The following is a 25,042-nucleotide window of genomic DNA, read 5'->3' as shown; positions in this document are numbered from 1 at the left end:
AAACACGTGACTACCCGAAGAGAGGCATGACACGCACAAAGCCGGTTAGGCGCCCTGCGGCTGGCGTTGGACGGTTGTTATGGTAACGAGTTGGGTTAGCGCTCCAACCTCCTCCCTTGTCATCCGAGAGCGCCCGCTGTCCCGCGTCATACAGTACGTCCGCGACCGTGGTCCGGGGAGCAGCGGGAGCGGAGTGGCGGCTGTGAGAGGAGGAGGAAGCAGCATGGCGGCGGAGAGCGTGATGTCGCAGTCCGGCCTGGAGGAGCTGTCCTGCGCCTGGAACACCCTGAGCCTCGGGCTGGTCCCGGCGTCCGCCTTGGGCCTGGTCAGTCCTGTGCTATTATCAGCAGTGCGGGGGCCGGGCACTTTCCCTGGGGATTCTGGCACTTTCCTTGCGGCTTTTGGTTGAGGAATTTAACACGATGATGGAAAAATCACATTGTGTTTCCAAACTGCTGTTGTACTCAGTCAGATCCATCAACATTGTGCACATAAGGCTGCGCTTATAAGCGACGGTGATGTCACGCTGCAGTCGCTGGAAAAAATAAATTGAGATGGCTTCCAGCGATCGCGACCAAGCCGTCGTGTCATGCTTACTATAAGCGCACGAGACGGCGGCAATGCATTTGTTTTGATGCGGCGTCGCCGGCACTATAAGCGCAGCCTAGAGTAGGTCCCACCATACTCCTCTTTTGTCAGAGATGCCACCTTCTATCTATTTATATATTTATTTCTCTTGCCGACGGCATCTCCCGGCACCATCTCCCCCATGCAAGGTGCTGTCAGCTTGCCTCTGCGACCGTAAATTGGTGTGATGTCACGCGGCGTCAAGTGGTCACGGCAACGGGACGCCGCGTTGTGCTGGGTTGTTGCGTAACGTCCCGTTGTCATGGCAACGCGGCGACGTCGCACAGCCATGTTGATGGGATGTGCAGTGGGAGAAAATGCAGGGAGGTGCCGCCTGCCTGAGATTTTCCAGGTAAACCCGTAGCCCAGAGATATGCGGCCGAAACCCGTAGTCTCCATGTCAAACCTGGAGTGGTGGCAACCCTATTTACTGTACATAGGGAGGTATGTCCAAGCAGAAGCTCTTTGATGCAGGCACTCCTATTGTTTTATTCCATAGCATTGTTTTATGTCACGTGGATTACTGCTGTTTTTTATTTTTGTGGTTTGACTTTTGATTTAAAAACAAATTGAAAAGAAAATTAAATAAAAATGAATCTGAATCTCTACTTATTTTTAACAAAGTTCATTGCCAAATACATCTGCTCACAAAACAAATATGGAGAATAACATACATTTTAATTATTTAAATTGATTTATTTTGTTTTTAATTGTTAAAGAAGTTATTAAAATTGTGTTCAGTTTCAAAATGTATGTTAATATTCATAAGTTTCCCGTCCTGTTTTTTTTTTATTTTAATTATTTCATATTGTTCCTTTCCTTAATTGATTTTTTTTTTTATAACTTGATAAATAATTTTGTACTTAATCAGTGCACCTTATTCCAAATAAATTTTGCACAAAAAGGCGGGACAAAGTGCCGAAAACTGGATACAGTATAACATTAACAGTTTGGAATTCCTTAATTCATTTCTGAAACATGGAATATCTTTCCACTTTCTATTCATGACTCAACTCCTACATCACATCTGTTTTCTTTGTAAATTCCTGTGCAGGATTTTATGGAGAGATTCTGAAAATGAATAGCAGAATATACAAAACAAAGGGCATGTAGACTTTTGAAATTGGCACAGCATATTGTGTACTGTATAGTGTATTGGGCTTTAAGTCAAAAATCATCGTTTTGTCTTAATTGTTTTTTTTCATGCAGGCAGCACCCAGATCTGGCTCAGTTGAATCCGTTCGAGAAATTGATCTTAAAGCAGCACTAGAAGTCTTGCATCGCTATGACCTGCATTCCGTGTTGGAGGAGTGGTTTACAGAAGTACTGCAGATTGACCTACAGAGAAACATCGCTCCTGAGTTTTGGAACGGCATCAACCAATATGAAAATACAGTCGAAGAACAGCAGTGCACCTTGCTCTTATTGGACGCCTTTCGTCTGCTTATGTCCCGTCTGGATCCCTATCTGAAAAGCCTTGACATCTTGGAGAGGTGGACAGACCTGGGCTTGCTGCTCGGCTCAGGTTCTCAGATGCTCCGTGAGAAAGTCTACACCATGTTTAAAGCCATCCTCTTCTTTTCCACATCTAAAGACTTTCAGGAGATGATCCAGCAGTTCTACAGCCGGACGTTTAAGATATACATGAGGCAAAGGAAAAAGGGAGACGATAGTGTCAGCGATTGTGACAGCAGCATGAATGAGAATGAGCGAGAGAGTGACTCTGAGGACAGAGGTGGAGAGGACTCTGAGTGTGCAGGTTGTGACAGCAGTAAGGATCAGTGCTGGTGCCAATATGCTATGGAGCAATTTCAGCAGCTCAATGACATTTTGTAAGTATCCTTCAATCATAAAGAGGTCCGAACATTTTCTTGCAACATTGGTTGTTAACGTTTGACATTTAAAGCAAAAAAGTATTGCACCCTCAACTTTAAGAGCTATCATAAATATACATCATGCTAAAAGGTTTATTAGCCTTCTGTTATTTCTTTGCATGCTAGAGGAGCGTATTCCTTACTGCAAATCAATCTGTATCTTCTCTACAACACAGATTGATTTGCCGTAAGTAATAGCATGTTGTGGAGAACACGCCAACACTTGATGTCATGTATTGACCGTTCAAAATCCATGTATTTTTTAAATTCGGTACACAAGTTCTACTTGGAGACCACCGAGGTTCTCAGAGTTTAGTGATTACTTTTGGATGCTCAGAATATCAGCTGTTACGATTCTATCTCATGTCGTATTCAGATGGTATTGCATTTTACAGCATAGAAGTTTGCATTTAATTATCAATACACCTTCTGATTTTCGGCAGAAGTCTTGTATTTTCTTTTCATTTTTGAGTGCTGTGGTTATGTATATGAACCAAAGTTTGTTTGAATTGCAATGAATATGATTATGAAGGCTAAAGATTGACATATTTACCATGATATAGTATACAGTTCCCACCTAAACTTTCTAAATAAGTTTTTATTTTATAGTGAAAGGCATGTGTTGTGCCACCTTTTTCATGCAGCAAATGGTTAATGAAGATGGTAGCTATTGCACAACTGTCATTTAATTGAAATAGACACATTGCAGTTACCCTTCTTATTTCCCCTCTCTCGTCTTTAGCCATAGGTTGAATCTGCTGGAGAGAGTCTGCTCTGATGCAGTCACCACCATCCTACACAAGATGATAGAGGGGCGGATGGAGAAGAGATGTCGCGGGGAGTACGAGAGGTCATTCCTCAACGAATTCCAAGAGGTAATCTAGTGGAAATATTAAGGGAAAATAAACATCAAAACAAACTTAGCTAGTGTTTTGCATTTGGTTAGTTTATTAAACGGTGCATCTAAAGCCGTCACCATTGTATTAGTTCAGTGACTTTTAACAGAGGTTCGTAGGGACTCTTGGGTTCCCTATGTGTCCCTAAAGGGTACCCTGTAATTTTCAGGTCATTTGAAATCTGACCTCAGACTATTAATGAGGCTAGGGGTTCCTTACAATGCATCAGTGTGGCGGGAGAGGGTTAACCAGGCCAATAATAAAGGTATTATGCCTGGCTGGTTAACCCTGAGTAAATTAGTGATATGCGCTCCAACATATAGATCCAATCTTGATATAAGTCCTTAAATAAGATGCAGAGAATAGGTAGGGGGAATAGTGAAGTATGTATTCATAATCATAACATTTCATGTACCACATATAAGGATAGCTCTGACCCTGAGGGTTAAAGGCTGAAATATGAAGAAAATCAGACCTAAGACCTCATTGGGAGAGTCGAAAGGTAGGTAAAGAATAGCTATTCACAATTGGTATTTCCCCAGTCCTGTGAATCTTAATGGGCGTGCAACCAGGAGAATGCAGAGAGATCCAAAGGAAAAAATACTCCAACGCACAGCCCTGAACAGAGTGGGTCCCACACCAAAAAGACTGATAAAAATACAGCTTAACCCCGTTATAGCGCGACCCGTTATAACGCGAATTCGGTTATAACACGGTTTTCACGTGGCTCCCGTTTAAAAAAAAAAATGTAAATTTATTTTTTTTACATTTTATTTTTACATTTTTTTTGCACACTGCCACACTGCCACACTGCCACACTGCCACACTGCCACACTGCCACACTGCACACACACTCACTGCACACACACTCACTGCACACACACTCACTGCACACACACTCACTGCACACACTCTCACTGCACACACTCTCACTGCACACACTCTCACTGCACACACTCTCACTGCACACACTCTCACTGCACACACTCTCACTGCACACACTCTCACTGCACACACTCTCACTGCTCACAGCACACACTCTCACTGCTCACAGCACACACTCTCACTGCTCACAGCACACACTCTCACTGCTCACAGCACACACTCTCACTGCTCACAGCACACACTCTCACTGCTCACAGCACACACTCTCACTGCTCACAGCACACACTCTCACTGCTCACAGCACACTCTCACTGCTCACAGCACACACTCTCACTGCTCACAGCACACACTCTCACTGCTCACAGCACACACTCTCACTGCTCACAGCACACACTCTCACTGCTCACAGCACACACTCTCACTGCTCACAGCACACACTCTCACTGCTCACAGCACACACTCTCACTGCTCACAGCACACACTCTCACTGCTCACAGCACACACTCTCACTGCTCACAGCACACACTCTCACTGCTCACAGCACACACTCTCACTGCACACACTCCCAGCACTCACTCTCACTGCACACTGCACACACTCTCACTGCACACTGCACATACTTTCACTGCACACTGCTCACAGCACACTCACAGCACACTACACACACTCCCAGCACTCACTGCACACTGCTCACAGCACACACTCACTGCACACACTCTCACTGCACACTGCACACACTCTCACTGCACACACTCCCAGCACTCACTGCACACACTCCCAGCACACACTCACAGCACACACTCTCGCTGCACACACTCACTGCACACTGCACACACTCCCAGCACTCACTGCACACTGCTCACAGCACACACTCTCACTGCACACACTCCCAGCACTCACTCTCACTGCACACTGCACACACTCACAGCACACACTCACAGCACACAGCACACTCTCACAGCACACCCTCACAGCACACCTCCCACTCCCCCTCCCTACCTTTTTGTGTCGGCTGCTGAGATCGGAGCGGAAATGGCATCGGGAGGAGGGGAGGGGAGGGGTGTCGGGAGGGGGGGGTGTCTTGTCGGGAGGGGGGGGTGTCGGGAGGGGGGGGGGTGTCGGGAGGGGGGGGGTGTCGGGAGGAGGGGGTTGGTCGGGAGGAGGAGAGGGGGTGTCGGGAGGAGGAGGGGGGTGCCGGGAGGGGGGGGGGTGTGGATGCCGGATTGGGGGGGTGAGTGAGGAGCAGGCTGGGCTAGGCCCAAAACTGATTATGCTGCAGAGAGCCGGTAGGTGTGGGGGCCTCGGGGGGGGGGGAGGAAGTGGATGCGGTGGAGGGGGATGGATGCCTGTGGTGGGAGGTAAGGAGCAGGTTGCGGCTGGACTCGGAGGGCCGTTGCTGGGGGACGTGTAGGGCTTCCGGCCACCTTCCTTCTTTCCTTCCCTCCTTACTCCCTCCCGATCAGGCGCGCGGCGGCCATTTATTTTTTAAATTAGCGCAACCCCGGTTGTAGCGCGGTCGGATCGGGTGGCCCCCGAGGACCGCGCTATAACGGGGTTTAGCTGTATAATCTTTTATTGATCCATGGTTTTAAAAAAAACGGAGGTAGGTACCCTCCTACGCGTTTCGGGCAAACCGCCCTTTTATAAAGGGCGGTTTGCCCGAAACGCGTAGGAGGGTACCTACCTCCGTTTTTTTTTTGTTTTGTTTGTTTTTAAACCATGGATCAATAAAGGATTATATTTTTTATCAGTTTTTTTGGTGTGGGACCCACTCTGTTCAGGGCTGTGCGTTGGAGTATTTTTTCCTTTGGTTAACCCTGAGCCCTGTTGGGATTGAAGGGGTTCAAATGTATTGTCCCATAATACCATGTTTTCCCCTACACTACCGTTATTGTCCCTGTTTTTTGCAGCCTGTTGGGGCTGAAGGGGTTAAAATTTATTATCCCCATAATATCATGTTTTTCCCTACACTATCTTTTTTTGTCCCTGTTTTGCAGCTAAGAAGCTTGCTGCTGTTACAGTTAGCACATTTTCATTCATTCAGTGTATTAGTGACACAAGGGGGAGCTTCTGGCGCTGAACCAAGCGCTAAGTGAAGAAGCGTGCCTGTGAATAAGTGGCTGCTTTGAAGATGGGTATCATTTTCCAAGCCGCAGACGGCTGAACCGCAAAGTCAATTGGATAAGTGGTTTGCGGTCAGGCTGAACTGCCGGCTTGTCACAATGTATCCGCCGGCCTCGTTAACCACTTGAGCTGAATTGATGGCGTGTGTCTGCGGTTATGGATCAAAGCCAGCACGGATACATTGTATGCTGGCTTGTCACCCAGACCCATTATAGATCAAACCTCAACCCACATCAGACAGCCCGTTCAATTAAGTGGATAACTTGCGCTAGCAAATAGCTAGCACTCTAATTTTTGGGAGTGCAGTTAGTTACACATGAAACATGAACATACATATGAATGTTATATTTGTAACATGCAGAACATACATTTATAAATATACTGTATTTCAATGGTGTTTTAAATGTGAAGGCAGGAACTCTTTCCTGCCGGTCTGGCAATTAATCCATTAGCATGCCGCTATGTTATGGATGAATGAGCTGAGGGATTTTTCATCTCTGGACTTCAAAGGGCACCCTGCTAAGGTGGTGCCCGAGTGTCTAGGGAAGTCCGGAGTTGAAAAGCCTCAGAGACCCTAGGTGTTAGGGTGGCCAGGATATTTGTAAGTATCAGATACCGGTACGGAATATGGGCACTTCACACTTGGTAGCCAAACCCCAGACTTACTGTCACCAGGTAAGATAGCACATGCTCTGTGTGTGGCGAGGAGAGGGTTAATCAGGCCGAAATAAAGGTATACCCGTCTCGCATTGGGAATGAAGGGGTTCAAAGTATTTGCACTGCACTGCTGTATTTGCCATGTCCCAGCATTCTTAACCCCCCAGTTTGCAGGCTATTCCCTGCTATTGCCAGATCCCGGCACCCCGCATGAGCCATTCGCACCTTGGAGCAAAACTCCAGACCCAGGGTCGCCAGGGAAGGGGTGTATTCCAGGTATGCTAAACCGCATGGGTGTCAAGTGAGCACATGCTCACTTGCAGACCGGAAAGCCTTTTATGCCCGTTTTGCAAACTACGGGCAAATCAGGGATTGGTGGGTTAAATGTTCCCACGGAGGGGATTGGGTGTACATGTTAAGGCTAGACTGGTGAACCCTATAACTGTGTCCGCCGGACTATCCCGTGTGATCCAGATACGATTCATGATGTGACTACGCTTTATGCAGGATTTCGTTCAAGCACAGCGGTAGCGGTTCCAAGACGCAAGGGGTTAATAACATCGCAACCAAGAATTTACCCCAAACTTCGGAATTCGTTAGCCCTGGTGACTCCCGAACGAATTCCTACCAACTTTAACGAAATTCTTTGATTTGGCAGAGTATTAGATCGGCAACTCGCGATCTAGCCAAGTGGACTTTAAACAAAGACTGCATTTCTTGCGCTTTCTCGCAAAGGACAATTTATTTTGTTTCCCCATCCCAGTAAGTGTTGTATTAAGTGTATTCTGAAGTTGCTGTGTGTTGTCTAGCAAGGAAATAAATCACAATTTATTTTGCCTCCTTGTGTTCAATCGAGAATCCCAAAAATATAAAGTGTTCATAAATTCGTGTCCACCGTGACACTGTGCAAACCGGGAAGCAACTTCTGCCCTCTCTGTATGCTACTGGCAAGTCTGGGATAGGTGGGAAAAGTTATTTCCACAATAGGATTGGGTGTGTATGTTAGGTATAGGACCCTTAACCCTATAAAGATACCTGCAGCACAGTCCCAGTTAGATTCATCTCAGATTTTACCAAGAAGCGTCCAAGTACAGCGTCAGTGGTTCCGGAGTGTGAGGGGGTTAACTACAACGTAACGAAGAATTGCACCCCTCTTCCAGAATTCGTTTGAGCTAAGGATTTCCGAACGAATCCTGTAAGGACATTACGAAAGATTTCCTTTTGGCGGAGATATAGGGCTGGCAAGTTGCGCCCCTAGCCAAGGATTGTCGCATGGCTCACATCGCGCACCCACTTGCAGGGGTGCCCAGAGACTTTTTTCGTTCCGTGGACATTTTATTTAGTTTCCCCATCCCAGTAAGTGTATATTGTCTGTAATTGTGAAGTATTGTGTGTGTGTGTGTGTGTGTGTGTGTGTGTGTGTGTGTGTGTGTTTTAAAAGGAAATAAATTACAATTTATTTTACCCGCCTTGTACTGCTCAGTCCAGAATCCCGGTATTGTTTGTTTGTAGGACCTGGTCTACTGTGACAAGCTTATATTAACTGGTGGAAGCGGTGATACGCTGACTGAGCCTATGGTATAGTCTCCTGCGGGATTCTATAATATAGTGGGGGAAAATTGTAGATTGCGAGCTCCCCAGACAAGTGGTAACTTACACACGCTTCACAAGAGCACGAGATATTACACTTTGCCCATACCCCTGTGTTATCATCATACCATGAGTAACCCCTCAGGAAGGTTCCGATCCTGGGACCGAGCTCGGATTGTGGAGAGATGTGAGGACTATGGATTGCCGACGGACTGTCAAAGCCGCAACTAGAGGAGGACTTGGGAGAACCATGAAGCCAGAATGGTTCCAATGGAGGGGCCTGGCCCATTGGCTGCTGTGGCAGCGGACACCAATCAGCCCGGAGTGCAGGAGGTCGATTTAGCTCTGGTGCTGCAAGGACATGGGGAGGGAGCAAGTGACCGCCTGAGTAATGGTGACGTGGCGCCAGCGGGTACGTTGGAAGTAGACACTGCGGCTACCGGACTTACCGCCTCTGGGCTCACTGCGCTCCTGACTGCATGGGTAGAAAAGGCTACCGCAGCGGAGCGTATACAGATGCTGGCCGCTGTGCATGGTAAAGCCCCACGCTCTCACCTTGTCAACGGGGAACTGGATATTCCCCAGGTGGACCACCAGAGCTTCAGCCAGTTTGTGGATGGCACAGATGAAGTAGATGCCGTTCTCAATGACTTTGAAACGCAGTGTCTCCGATACAGGGTCCCACGATGGGACATGGTGCTGAGACTGCGTCAATTGTTGTCCGGTAAAACCAAGCAAACTGTGCAGGGTATTCCACGCGTGGATGCCTATGACTACGGTCATATAAAAAGTATGCTCTTGCCCCAGAAGCCTACAGGGTCAAGTTCTGGACTGGGGAGAAATACCCCAGGGAATCCTATGTGGACTATGGAGCCCGCATGGCTTTGCAGGGGACTCAGTGGGTGGAGGGTTGCGGGATCACCAAGGTCCATACACTACTGGACTTGAAGTTCCAGGAGCAGCTACTGCAGCAGCTTCTCTCGGACGTGAGGGCATGGGTCTTTGGCCACAAACCAAAAACCCATGTGGATGCTGCGAGGATGGCGGATGAGTATGTGGCCAGCAGGGCTCTGATGACCAAGAGAGTGGCTCCTAAAGATGCGGCCAGCCCGGCCAAGGGAGCCCAAACCACCCCTCAGTGTTCCCTCAAGCTTGCAGCAGAAGGCGACGCACCCAAAGCGGCAGAGTTTAAACACGAGAGGCAGTGTTTTACCTGCAACAAGATCGGACATCTCAGGCCAGACTGTCCGGACCGGGACCGGTCCGGGGGACCTCATCCAGGGCAACAATCACAAGCTGCGAGGCCGGTCTCCCGTGTGCGACTGGCACACAGAGGAGCCAAGCACAGCTGTGGAATCAACCCACATGGGGACGTCCTTGGGAGAACCTGCCCTTGTCACCTCAGGACCAGCAGCGGAGGACATCAGGTTGCGTCAGTGAGGATGCAGCCCAGTGATGTCCGGCAGAAGCATCTGCAGAGGCTAACCATCGGCCAGCTTAGTCATTAACCATCGGCCAGCTTGTTTAACTTGTTTATTAATGACCTTGAGGTTGGCATCGAGAGCAAAGTCTCCATCTTTGCTGATGATACTAAATTGTGTAAGGTAATAGAATCAGAGCAGGATGTAATTTCTCTTCAGAAGGACTTGGAGAGACTGGAAACGTGGGCAGGTAAATGGCAAATGAGGTTTAATACAGATAAATGTAAGGTTATGCATTTGGGATGCAGGAATAAAAAGGCGACTTACAAATTAAATGGAGATATATTGGGGGAATCCTTGATGGAGAAGGATTTGGGAGTGTTTGTAGACAGCAGGCTTAGCAATAGTGCCCAACGTCATGCAGTAGCTGCAAAGGCAAACAAGATCTTATCTTGCATCAAACAGGCAATGGATGGTAGGGACGTAAACATAATTATGCCCCTTTACAAAGCATTAGTAAGACCACACCTTGAATATGGAGTACAATTTTGGGCACCAAGCCTAAGAAAAGACATTATGGAACAAGAGAGAGTGCAGAGAAGAGCCACCAAATTAATAAAAGGGATGGACAATCTAACTTATGAGGAGAGGCTAGCTAAATTAGATTTATTTACATTAGAAAAGAGGCATCTAAGAGGGCATATGATAACTATATACAAATATATTCGGGGACAATACAAGGAGCTTTCAAAAGAACTATTCATCCCATGGGCAGTACAAAGCACTCGGGGCCATTCCTTAAGGTTGGAGGAAAGGAGATTTCACCAGCAAAAAAGGAAAGGGTTCTTTACAGTAAGGGCAGTTAAAATGTGGAATTCATTACCCATGGAGACTGTGATGGCAGATACAATAGATTTGTTCAAAAAAAGGTTGGACATCTTTTTAGATGGGAAAGGTATACAGGGATATACCAAATAAGTATACATGGGAAGGATGCTGATCCAGGGATTAATCCGATTGCCAATTCTTGGAGTCAGGAAGGAATTTATTTTTCCCCTTATGAGATATCATTGGATGATATCTCTGGGGTTTTTTGTTTGCCTTCCTCTGGATCAATAAGTAAGTATAGATATAGGATAAAGTATCTGTTGTCTAAATTTAGCATAGGTTGAACTTGATGGACCTACGTCTTTTTTCAACCTCATCTACTATGTAACTATGTAACTATCGGGGACCGGCAAGCGGACGGCTTGCTGAACCCCGGTGCCACCATTACCCTGGTACGCCCTGATATGGTGCGGCCAGAGGATTTGTTCCCCGGCAACGGGATGCAAGGGACCATGCCCGATGGAATACCACGGTCGCTCCAGTTTGCCGGGTCTTTTTGGATTGGGGTGCCGGTCGTGGCATGAGGGAGGTGGGGGTATTGCCTGGGTTATATGCCTCAGTTTTGCTCGGCAATGACTTGGGGCATGTTACCTGTGTGTTCACATCAGAGCTGGCTCCTGTTGCAGCGATTACTAGGAGCCAGTCATCAGGGATCACCACAGAATTACCCCTGTCCGCCTAATATATTTACCATATCTCAAGAGCTGAACTTATTCTCTTTCATATTCATGGGAAATAATGCAGAATGATGTGTTTTTTAAAACCTTTGCTGCCTACCAATTACTGTAAGAAAATGGGGGTTCTAGAGGGGTCTCTAGTGGTATATTTTACTTTTGCTCCTATAGACAAGGTCACACATACCCCAGCAGACTCCCATAGAAACGACATAAGGTTGGGTATATCACCAGCAACCAAGGAATGGGTTCTTTACTGTAAGGGCAGTTACAATGTGGAACTCATTACCCATGGAGACTGATGGCAGATACAATAGATATCTTTAAAAAAAAAAGTTGGACATCATTTTAGATAGGAAAGGTATAAAGGGATATACCAAATAAGTAAACATGGGAACGATGTTGCTCCAGCGAGTAATTTGCCAATATTTTCCCCTTATGAGATATCATTGGATAATGTCACTGAGTTTTTTTTTCTTTGCCTTCCTCTGGATCAGTATATACTGTAACTGGTAATATAGGATAAAGCACCTGCCATCTAAATTTAGCATAGGTTGAACTCGATGGACATATATCTCAACCTCTTCTATGTAACTATGTACATATTGAGCTTGTTGTTCTGGAGGTGTGCCTGTGTATCAGGCAGAACCCTCTCTGGGTTCGGTAGTTAAATTAAAGCTTATGTTTCTATGATTATGGTTAGTTGAGGTAAGTACTGGGTTAGGTAAGTGGGGGTGAGAGCTCCTTGAGGTTTTGTGTGATGTAATGTTGGGACGGATCCTATGCAGTGTAGCTAAAATAAAATGTATTTAGGATTTGTGTTTATCTAGCTGAGGAACGTTGATCTGCTGTTACCTTTCACGTACAATGTATGACGTGTGACTAGTGGATGGAGCAGAGGCCCTAATTAATCATGAATGGCCCACAAGGGATTCTTTTTACATTTTGTAGACTTACTAATATATACAAAGTTGAGCAAATGTTTTGTGTTTTAAAATGATTGTAGGGTGTGTCCTTGCAGTTTTAGAAAGTGCTAGAGCAGGTGTGGCCAACGCTAGTCCTCAAGGGCCACCAACAGGTCAGGTTTTAAGGACCTCCCTGCTTCAGCACAGGTGGCTCAATCAGTTGATGATTGAGCCACGTGCTGAAGCAGGGATATCCTTAAGACCTGGCCTGTTGGTGGCCCTTGAGGACTAGCGTTGGTCACTCCTGTGCTAGAGCCTCTGTATGAAGTCTACTGGACAGATCTTTTTATAGTTTGAATATGACATGGGGCGGCTAATTTAAGCACACTGTGTGTATAAAGTACCAGTTGAACATCATTTCTAATGTTGGTTTCTTATCTTGAGGTCTGGGGAGCATTCACCTGTTCCTCATTACCATGAGATGCTCGAGGCTGTGAGATACAGGAAAGTGCACCAATATGCTTGATTGTGAAGGCCTTTTTGTTCTTCTGTTGGCAGTGGATTGAGAAGGTGATTGGCTGGCTCAGCAAAGTGTTCCTGCAGGATAGCACACTCCTGCCCTCTACCACAGAGTCCATCAGCACCCTGAAACGCTGGCGCTGCCACGTGCAACGCTTCTTCTACCGCCTATACGCCAGCATGCGCATTGACGAGCTGTTCAGCATCATCCGAGGTGACTAAACCAACTCTGAGACCCCTATAATGAAAGGTTTTCTAATGGGGTTATCTGTATGCACCATCATAATCCCTTTCTGCTGGAGCAACCCTTCGGCAGCAAAGTGGCACTGAATGTATATGCCAATCATACGTGAAACTATCCGCTTTCTATTATACAGATGATACAAAAGTAGATGGTCTTTTATGCAAGAAAAAGTTAACGTTTGAAAGATCAACATTTCTGTCCCACTTTGGACCTTTTTAAAAAATATATATATATTTATTAACCACTTTTTTATAACAGCGAACATACAACTCAAAATAATACACTACAAAACTATACAATACTATATAAAATTTATATTATACATATATATGCATAGATTATTGAATAACAAATACAGACAGTCATCAACAAAATAAAAATAAATACAAATATTCGGTTGTTATAGAATATAAAAAACAAGTAAATCCCGTGCTTGATAAACCCATTTTATCCCTTTAGTTCCCATCTTGGCCGATGATTCCTCTCTCCTAAATTTCATAATATTCTGTTACCAGTGAACTCTGATCATGGTCGCCAGAGGATTTCAAACTTTAACCCCTGTATCATCTACTATATATTTGTGAAATCACTGTATGTCTGCGTCCCAAGGGTCAATCGCATTGGACCTTGGGCCTGTCACTCCTGCTCAGGCCATGCCCGCCCCCGCACACCTCTCATTGGCCTACGTCCAACACCAATGCCACACTGTCCCACCCCTCACTGACTCTCATTGGCCTGCGTCCAATGCCCGCCCCCGCACACCTCTCATTGGCCTGCGTCCCACCCCTCACTGACTCTCATTGGCCTGCGTCCAATGCCCGCCCCCGCACACCTCTCATTGGCCTGCGTCCCACCCCTCACTGACTCTCATTGGCCTGCGTCCAATGCCCGCCCCCGCACACCTCTCATTGGCCTGCGTCCAACACCAATGCCCTAATACTTCCACACTGTCCCACCCCTCACGCTTTGCTTTTGCAACACCTAATCCTCTAATTCTCAACCTGCTCTGGGGCCACGCTTCACAGCTATCAAAACCTTCACGTCTGCTACCACAGACTGCCGAATCAGGTACAGCAGTGTTTCCCAAACTGTGCGCCGCGGCTTGGCTAGAGGGTCGCCGCGATCAGGGCCGCCAGCAGCGGGAAACAAGGGCTGCTAGCTCATTTAAAAAAAAAAAAAAAAAACCTCTGAGGGGAAGCAGAGGAGCGGTCACGTGACCGCTCCCATCCAATGGGGCTGCAGCCTGCCCGGCATTGCAACTGCAGAGCCACCAGACAGCACCAAGGTGTGTGTGTGTGTGTGTGTGTGTGTGTGTGTGTGTGTGTGTGTGTGTGTGTGTGTGTGTGTGTGTGTGTGTGTGTGTGTGTGTGTGTGTGTAAAACGGGCTGCAGTGTGTGTGTGTGTGTGTGTGTGTGTGTGTGTGTGTGAAAAACGGGCTGCAGGGTGTGTGTGTGTGTGTGTGTGTGTGTGTGTGTGTGTGTGTGTGTGTGTGTAAAACGGGCTGCAGGTGTGTGTGTGTGTGTGTGTGTGTGTGTGTGTGTGTGTGTGTGTGTGTGTGTGTGTGTGAAAAACGGGCTGCAGGGTGTGTGTGAAAAACGGGCTGCAGGGTGTGTGTGTGTGTGTGTGTGTGTGTGTGTGTGTGTGTGTGTGTGTGAAAAACGGGCTGCAGGGTGTGTGTGTGTGTGTGTGTGTGTGTGTGTGTGTGTGTGTGTGTGAAAAACGGGCTGCAGGGTGTGTGTGTGTGTGTATATATGTGTGGTGTGTGTGTATATATGTGTGGTGTGTGTGTGTGTATATATGTATATATGTGTGTGTATGTGTGGTGTGTATATATGTATGTGTGGTGTGTATATCTTCTATATATTTCTGAAATGTTAGTATGTTTGTCTGCATGCCCTGTGCACCTTTGGCCTGTCACTCCACCTCAACACTGTCCCACCCCTCACCACACTGTCCCACCCCTCACTGACTCTCATTGGCCTTCGGCCAACACCACTGCCACACTGTCCCACCCCTCACCCCACTGTCCCACCCCTCACCCCACTGTCCCACCCCTCACTGACTTTCATTGGCCTTTGGCCAACACCACTGCCACACTGTCCCACCCCTCACCCCACTGTCCCACCCCTCACTGACTCTCATTGGCCTTTGGCCAACACCACTGCCACACTGTCCCACCCCTCAGTGACCTTTGGGAATGCTTCTAAGCACCTAACACTCACCGCACTGCCTCTTACAAACACCCCCCTCCACCACCACCCCCCCAACCTCATGCACCCCCCTCCACCACCACCCCCCTCAACCTCATGCACCCCCCTCCACCATCACCCCCCCCAACCTCATGCACACTACAAACGCACGCCACAGCTCTCCCGCTACTGCAGCCCATCACCAACCCCCCTCACCCAAACATACAACGCACGATGCTCCATCACACCCCCCCCCCCCCCCCGAACATCCCCGGAGCACACCCAAAACTACCCCACCCCCCTCACCCATACATCCACCGCACAATGCTCCTCCGGAGCCCCTCACCCCCCCCCCCCCCCACCACCATCCACCGCACGATGCTGCTCCGGAGCCCCTCACCCCCCCCCCCCCCACTCACCCGAACATCCACCGCACGATGCTGCTCCGTAGCCCCTCACCCCCCTCCTCACCCTCTGTCCGCCCCCCCCCCCTTTCCTGGCCGCTGGCCCGCAACAACGGAACTACCCCCAATCACCACTCACACGTGTATACACACGCACACACGTGTATACACACACACGTGTACACACACACACACACACGTGTACACACACACACACGTGTATACACACACACACGTGTATACACACACACGTGTATACACACACACGTGTATACACACACACACGTGTATACACACACGTGTATACACACACACACATGTATACACACACACACGTACACATACACAATGTATACAAACAAACATGTATACACACACACACACACAAACATGTATACACACACGTGTGTATATATACACACACACACGTATACACACACATACACTATCCCCAGCACCACCACATCAGCACACCGGTATCCCATGCCCCTCCCCCCCCCCCCCCCCCCCCCCCCCAGCACACTGGCATTCTCGGCTCCCCACCATTCCCAGCCCCCATCAACACCATCAGCACCCACACATTGGCACCTTCGCACCTCCCCATCGGCACACCCACATCCGCACCCCCACATCAGCAACAAACCCTCCCAAATCAGCACACCGATACAATCACCATCAGTGCAGCCACAGCAGCAGTACCACCGCACACTGCCATGGGCCGCGTGGACCACTCCCCACCCAAATGCCACCCCCACACCACAAACATCCCGGGCAACGCCGGGGCTCTCAGCTAGTTAGTTATATATGAGAGTCGCTCCATCCTCATAACCTCCCATATTCTCGATTCCCTTTGTCCCATAGTGGGTGCATCCATTTTTTTTCCAGTTGGCAGCGATAGTACATCTCGCTGTGTTCAGCATGTGTCTTATTAGTGACTTCCTAATTCTATACCCATTGATCCCTACCCTATTTAGCAATAAAATACTCGGGTCTTTTGGAATTCTAATCTTAGTGATTATTAAAAATCTGCTCCACTATCCTATCCCAAAAACACTTTATTTTCTTACACTTCCACCAAATATAAAGCATTGTACCCACTTCTCCGCACCCTCTCCAGCACTTATCAGACGTACCTGGATAACATTCGTTCAATCTTTGTGGTGTATAATACCACCTATACATTATTTGATATGCATTTTCCAGTATATTTGTTGACTCCGAGGAGGAGCTGGCATTATTCCACATTTGTATCCATTCGGGTACAGAGTATTCCCATGCCCAACTCCTTTTCCCAAGCGAATACAAACCCTGGCTTAGGTTCAGCTTTGATTTCCAGTATTGCTCTAATTGCTCTATAGATATACGATATATTGTGCCCCCTTGCACCCAACATTATCAGCACTGTTTCAGAAGAATTCAACCTCCTCAATGTGTTTTTAATTTTTTTTAAATTGGTGTTCATATAGTGAAAAATGTGCATATATTGCCATCTATCTCCTTCTTAGATGTCAAACTGGTCTTGAAAATATCTAAAACTTCTCATTTCTCCCAATTCCATCCAATCGCCCAGTCCAGGGGTCTCCAAAGCTGTCCTCAAGAGCCGCACACAGGCCAGCTTTTATGGATATCCCTGTTTCAGCACAGGTGGCTCAATCAGTGCCTCAGTGCTTGACTGGGCCACTGATTGAGCCACCTGTGCTGAAACAGGGATATCCATAAAAGCTGGCCTGTGTGCGGCTCTTGAGGACAGCTTTGGAGACCCCTGGCCCTAGTCTGATTAGACCCACTTGGTTCAATGTTTTAAATATTCCAGAGTCCAACCCTGGTGGAAAATCCGGATTTCCACATATTGGGGTGAGTGAGGATGGGTACGTACAAACCTTCTCATCCTTGGATATTTCGTCCCGTGCACTTAGTACTGCACCTATAGTAGGGTGTTCATAAGGAACTTTAGGGCGGTCCACCCTCCTGAGCCATGGAACCTTATTTTATCTATATTTTTGCAGTAGTTGTTTTCAATTTCCACCCAAAGTTTATTTTTAGTACAGTGAAACCGTTCAAAAAGAGCATTCACCTGTGTAGCAAGGTAATACATGCTAATGTTCGGCAGACCTGGTCCTCCCTGTGATTTAGGCCTTTGCAGTGTTTTACTATTGGTCTTTGGCTTTTTAAATTCCCAAATAAATGTATTATTTTTACTTTGAAGCAGAGCGATATACTGCCTAGGGATTTTCACGGGTTTAGTTTGGAACGGATACATAAGTCTGGGCAGAATGTTCATTTTAATACAGTTAACTCTACCTATCCACGAGATAATATGTTTATTCCATCTTTTTAAATCATTTTCTATTACTTTTGCTAATGGGGTGTAATTGGCCTGGAACAGATCCCCTACGCTTGGCGTTATATTTGTACCTAGATATTTAATACTTCACTCTTCCATTCCAAGGGGCAATTTTCTTTTAATTGGACTGCCAATTCTGCTGATAAATTTATATTAAGAGCCTCTGTTTTTCTTAGATTAATTTTGAAATTAGATGCTAAACTATATCTGCCCAGAACATCCATTATATTTGGTAATGAGACCAGTGGGTTGGTTATAATCAGAAGAATGTCATCTGCATATAATGCGTTCTTGTGTTCTTTCTCACCTATTTTAACTCCTGAAATGTCTGGCTGATTCCTTATTGATTCTGCAAACGGTTCCATTATTAGGGCAAAAATCAATGTGGACAACGGCCCCCCCTGTCTCTTACTGTTAAGTATATTAAATGAGTTTGAGACCTGTCCATTTACCTTGACCCTTGTCGATGGATTACTATATAGTGTCTTTACATACTATCTAAACATATCACCCATTCCTATACGTTCCAGCATCTTAAACATAAAATTCCACTGCACTCTGTCAAACGCTTTTTCTCCGTCTATAGACAATATCATAGTTGGAGTTTGTGTATTATTAACCGGATTCAGTATATTTATGATTCGCCTAGTATTATCTTTAGCTTCTCTTTTTGGTATAAATCCGGTTTGATCCCTCTTTACCAGTTCCGGTAGATATTCATGAAATCTATTTGCTAATATTTTGGCGAGAATTTTAACGTCTACATTTATGAGCGATATTGGACGGTAACTTGCACAGTTTAGTTTGTCCTTGCTTGGTTTAGGGGATGACTGTTATATGAGCTTCTGACATATACTGGGACAGGTTTCCCGTATCTCTCAGTGTGTTGAACATACTTTGAATATGTTCTATCAGGGAGTTAGCAAAGGTCGTATAATATATATGGGGCAAGCCATCCGGCCCCAAGCTTTTTCCATTGGGCAGGTCTTTTATTTCATTTTCTATCTCCTCCCACGTTATAATCGTATCTAGTTTAGCTTTCGGCTCGGGTGTGATTATTTTAGTTTGTTTATCCTTCATAAATATTTCTATAGCCTCCTCTATATGTTCCCTTGTCCTAGTCTGCATAGCTTCTATATTACAGTATATAACTTCTCGTAGAATAGCCTAAGCTCCTCTTTAATAACTTTTGGATCCTGTGACACTACTCCATCTTGTTTCCTGATTTTACTGATATTAAATTGGCTCTGTTTCTGCTTTAATTGGTTGGCCAGGAACCTATCCATCTTGTTACCTTTCTCATAGTACCTATGTTTAAGCCATGTCAGCGACTTTTCTATTTTTTGAGTTGCTAATAAGTTGAATTTTCCTCTGGCTGTTATCGGTTCTGCTAGTATCTCCTTATCAGCTGCCCTCTTATGTTTTATTTCCAGATCTTGGATTAGTTTGCTTAATTCTAGAATTTCTTTTTCTCTCACTCTTGTTGAATAAACACTCCTCTTATAACACTTTTATGGGCCTCCCACAATATTGCCGGGGACATATTTCCTAAATAATTTTTAAGAGCATCCTCAATTACTAATACCACATTATTATTTTTCAATAAGGACTCATTCAGTCTCCAAGTCCATTCACCTTTCTGCATAAACCCCACCTCCAAATCAATTTCTAAAATTACTGGTGCGTGATCTGACCATGTGATAGTGCCAATAGTAACTTTCTTTATTTTACTTACATTCATTTGATCTATAAAAAGATAATCTATCCTGGAGTAGCTATCATGTAGGTGCGAGTAATATGTATAATCCTTCCCTGATGGGTTTAAAACTCTCCAGGTATCAACCAATGCCTGCTGGTCCAAGATTTTGTTTATAAACTTTGTCTGCTTTTTACTCACTTTTGTATACCCTTTGGAGGTGTCTAACACCAGATTTAACGCCACATTAAAATCTCCGCCCAGATATAACGCTTCTTCTCTAAATACATTAATTATTGATAGTACTTTCTCCAAAAAGTCTGCCTGTCCCACATTAGGGGCGTATATATTTGCTAGAGTGATCTTCTTCCCCTTTATTTTCCCTTTAGTCATAATATATCTACCTTCTAAATCTTTCTTAGTGGTGATGTCCTGTAACTCAAAATGTTTGCTAAGTAGAATTCCCACTCCATTTTTCTTATCTCTTGATGAGCTAAAGAAATGTTGTACTATATATTTATTGATCGTTCTCGGCTCTTTATCTTTCTTAAAATGTGTCTCCTGCATAAACATTACATCATTTTTCATCTTTTTTATCTCTTCAAGGGCCCGTCTCCTTTTCACCGGTGAATTTAGTCCTTTGACATTCAGGGTACCTATCCTCTATATCATATTTGTTGTAGTGTTTGGGTTCGTGATTGATGGATAGTAACCAACCTTAATTTATCTCTTGCTGCAACCTCTACCTTCCTCAGTGTCACCTTTTCTTCGGAAATCACCTGCCAATTGAGACCCTGGACATTTTCTTTCTGTATCGCTTGACTTGTTAAAGAATGAGAACAAACAAAAATACATAAAAACAGACACACATACAAATTTAATCAAAAATTGGGATCAGTTTCTTGATCCCACATTTCTTGAGATCTCCCACCCTACTCTCAAAAATGGGTGCCTCTGCTACTCAAAATCTCTAGTAAACAGAGCCACATGTCCACATCACCTCGCCAATCGTGGTGTGGAAATACAAGGGGGGAGACGAATGTGTGCAGGGCCGGACGGTCCAGCCAACCCTGATCCAGCTCAACAGGGGAAGGGGGGGGGGGCGGAGAGAAGGGGGGAAGGGGGGAAGGGGAAAAAGGGTTAGGAAAAGGGGGAGCGAAAGCCACTCATCCATAATTTCTTAGCCCTTTATATACATACATAATATTCTACCTTAATTTTCACAATAGCAAACCACCATTTTACCCTCGGTATATTATCTACAATGAGTCTATTATGTCATCACAGTACTAATATAGATCTCTTTATAAACCAATCTAGAAAACATAATCTTCCCTTAAATATAACTAACTTTAACTCAATCTGATTACCAACAAAAGGAACCCCTTTTTTATTTTGAACCCTTAAACTATCACATAATCAGTTGTGACAGAAAAAGCGTAAAGATATATAGTCCGTAGTCTAAGTTATTTACTCTTCTTCACTCGGTCTCTGTTTCATCCTGTAATTTCCTTCTTTCTCCGTACTGTCGGCCACTGTTATCGTTGGCCTTTCCGTTCGTTTTACTGCCCACTTCTACCCATTGTTGTCCTCTCCGCTCTGGGTAGGGCCGGATAGTTCCTGAAGTCGCGGAGTCCTGCGGTCTTTCACTTGCTTTGGGACCTGGAATATTGAGTCTTTCAAAACAATTAGTGGGGTTTTCACTATATCTGAGCACAGAAACGTTCCCTTGTTGTATGACAATCAGTTTAGTAGGGGAACCCCATTTATATCTCACATTGGCTCTTTGTATCTCACATTGGCTCCCTCATATCTCTGCGGTGCTGTAGGGTTAACACGGAGAGGTCGTTATACAGCTGGATCCGGGCCCCTTCATAGTCTATATTATTGATACTTCTGGCCTTCTGTGTAATTATTTCCTTTTCCAGAAAGTCTTGCATTTTTATAATAGTGTCTCTCAGGATGGTCTGGGTTTGGGTCTTAGCGCTCTGTGTGCCCTGTCCATCTTCCAGGTCCTTTCCTGTGATTCGTCCGTCACATGGGTGAATAATTTTTGTAAATAAGGAGCCAGTTCTTGGGGTTCAACCGTTTCAGGTATCCCTCTGACTCTTATATTGGAACGTCTCCCTCTATTGTCCAAATCTTCTATATGCAGGAGCATATTCTGTATAGTCTCGTCCTGTTTCTGCACTTTGTGAGTTACATGCTCCTGTGCTGTTGAGACCGATCCAGCTTCTTTCTCCAACTCATCCACTCTGTCCCCTAGAGTAACAATACCTTTTTTGATCTCAGACAGTTCCGTTTTAAGCATTAACGTTAAGTTCGTTACCAGCTTTTGTATATCATCTTTGGTCGCTCGATTTGTCAGGTCAGTCTTTGTAGCACATTCTACCTGTCCTTCAGCCATTAGAGTCTTTTTTTTGTCCCTGCCCAGGTGAGCCCTGCGGGGAGTGAGATGGCGTTTGCGAGTCCGCTGCGCCTGTGTGCTTTGGCGCTGTTTCCGATCGTCGGAATTTCTGAAGTGTGTTTTCAGCTGCTGTAGGGTTTTTTTTGTTGCTGCGTTTGGCATTTTCTACAGATCTGTTGCTGCGTTCCACTTCTGTTTTGGTTTGCTTTAGGGCAGTTTTATTAAATGTTGTTAGTATGTGGCTATATGTTCATTTTGTTTGGCTTATATAGAGGTGGTATCCCCCTGTGGTCACTGGACCTCCTTTAGGCGACCGTCCCATCCGTCGTCTGCCACATCTCCCTTGGCTCCCTCTTCCACTCCCTCCTGTGGGCTGCAGCCATTTTAGATCCTGGAACAGGGAAGCAAGGGCCAGCCGGCCTGCCAGGGCTCTTATCCACAGGCCCCTGAGTATATTCCGGTCAGGGAAAGGGGGGGGGAGAGGGATAGTGCTGCTCTCCCCACTAACCAGCAGATTGCCTGCTCCGTGGTCCCAGGAGAGGTGGGGGCTCCGGAGCTCCGTTGGGAGGGGAAAGGGGCGGTTAAGGGGGTGTTTCTCCAGCCGTTTCCCGAGGACACGCCGCCGGTTCCTTGCCTCCCGAGCGGCTTATCTGGTGCTCGGGGCCGTCCGGCTGCTCCATCTGCCCCCTCCCTTCTCAGGCTCACTCATCAGCCAGAGCGGAGCTAGCCAGCGCCATTTTGATTCCGCCGTGGGCGTCGGTGAGACCGAACGTCTCCGGTCTTTACCGGGGTCACTGACGCCTTTCGTTGGTGGGAGCAGGCGTCAGGTGTACTCGGGTACCCCGTTTGTCCAGGTCTAATTTGGGGCACTCCTGCGGGTCCCACAGCCACTTTTCCCATGGCCCTGCACGGAGCGCTGTAGCCGTCTTTGGACCTTTTTCAAGGTTAATCCTGAGACGTGTTGCAGACCGACGCATTGCAGGCTCTTCTAGCAGAAATGTGGTTAATGGTGCTACGTTTTACCATAAAAACTGGGCTGCTCACAAGGTGATCGTGCAGAGGAGTCACTAACCTCCAAACAACTGTTACCAGTTGACAATTAACACAGTTGTTTGGAGGTTAGTGACCCCCCCTCCCTATTTTATAGCTCACCCTTCCCACTTTTTAAGCAGCGGGTCTTACCGTGCACCTGTGGAAAGTGGTCCATTAAGACATTTCTCCCTCCATTACAGAGCTAAATGAGATGTTTTACAGGTAGTGTTGGGGCCCGCAGAGTGGTCGTGTCATTGCTGCGGGCGTGTAACACTTTGGCCAAAGAGTTTAACTTAATGAGCCATACTTATGAGAAGACAAACAGATAAGTATCTAGTTATATATTTTGTCATTTGGATGTTGCATTGGGGCTTTTGTTTTTTTTGTTGTACAGTGTTTCAGAACATAGAGTATATTTAGTTGCTGAGCAAAGCAAAACCATGAAAAAGGAGCACAATAGCACAACAATAGAGCATTGTTACTGTGTAACCGGAAAGGGACTTTTAGCCGCCGCCCATTTTGGCCCTGAGGTAGTTGATTAGGGGTTATGGTTTTTAGGGTAACGAGTTAAGGTTTGGGTTTTTTGGTTAGGAGTTAGGGGATACATTCCTTACGGCGGCGAAACGGCCGCGGCTAATTGTTTTTGACCGCTGCCCTATGCCTACTGTGAAATGCGCAGTAAGCCGGGTCACACACATATCCAATACAGGCTGCTAACTAGCTGAGGAATCAATACCGCTGTAATATAGCGACCAAGCCACTACAAATATTAGAAAAAAGCTGAGATCTATGGACTTACAACAAATCCTCCATAACATTACAGAAGAAATATCTCATTTATTCATGTAAATGACTACCAAAAAAAATGTATACGGAAAGGCTGTAACCCAACTCCAACATCCACACAGACCTAGAACTATCCTTTATACCTGTTTTTTCCAGGTGGTTTCCTAACCCAGTGCTAATCCGGCCTCGCTCTGCTTAACTTCCGAGATCAGGTGGGATCCGGCAATTTCTGGGTTTTGTAGCCGTAGCTCGTGTTTTTTAGCTTTTATAAAGCAGTTTGTATAACATCTCTGTACTTGATTAAAAATAAAGTCCCTGCTCAAACGTTTGAAATCAGTACTGTATTTCTCAAAATAAACTCCTTAAGCATGCACAGACTGACTCTATATGATTTGGCACGTGCTTGATGTTGCATTTGCTGTATTTGGGAGACATGATGATCAGCCCGTTTAATGGACTAAGATGCCATGAAGAGAAAAAAAAATATTCCCTTCATTATGTTTGTTGATTGCACGCTAAAGCGCACAGTATATAAAATAAAATGGGTTTAAAAACTTCGTCCAGGGGAATAAAATGGCCACCAGGAATCTGTCCAATAGGAAGCTGCGAGGTCGCCGGTTGCGGCTTCCTATTGGACGTCAATATAAATTGCCCTTGCAAAGCAGTAAATATTACCAGTCATTCCATTGGGAAGTATTTCAGAGACTGCGGGGCAGGGAGTGGAGCTGAAAATAGTGCGGTTCCGCTCCTGAGGTCCCCGTGTCCAAGCCTGGGAAAGAGGGGCTCCGTAAGGAAGATGGCAACAAATAATTCTATCCTTCGTATTCATCCAATTTGGTCGTTAGGCTGTTTTTTGTTGGAATATTAGGTTTGTTGGTGC

The 25,042-nt window shown here is 46.0% G+C and overlaps 1 protein-coding gene across 1 annotated transcript in view; it reads left to right on the top strand.

Annotated features, from left to right (window-relative positions):
• Positions 1-39: 39 nt before the first annotated feature.
• ANAPC2 (anaphase promoting complex subunit 2) overlaps positions 40-25,042 on the top strand; it is a 61,113-nt gene continuing 36,110 nt past the window's right edge. Inside the window, exons 1-4 of the mRNA XM_075579318.1 lie at positions 40-325; positions 1,837-2,459; positions 3,244-3,376; positions 13,100-13,274. Of these exons, the coding sequence (XP_075435433.1) occupies positions 80-325; positions 1,837-2,459; positions 3,244-3,376; positions 13,100-13,274 (1,177 nt within the window). The 5' untranslated portion in view covers positions 40-79. The remainder of the gene's footprint in view (positions 326-1,836; positions 2,460-3,243; positions 3,377-13,099; positions 13,275-25,042) is intronic.

This window comes from Ascaphus truei, chromosome 21, assembly GCF_040206685.1.
Source record: "Ascaphus truei isolate aAscTru1 chromosome 21, aAscTru1.hap1, whole genome shotgun sequence".
NCBI lineage: Eukaryota > Metazoa > Chordata > Amphibia > Anura > Ascaphidae > Ascaphus > Ascaphus truei.
Note: the sequence above shows the minus strand (reverse complement) of the source record. Positions and strands in the feature narration are given on the sequence as shown.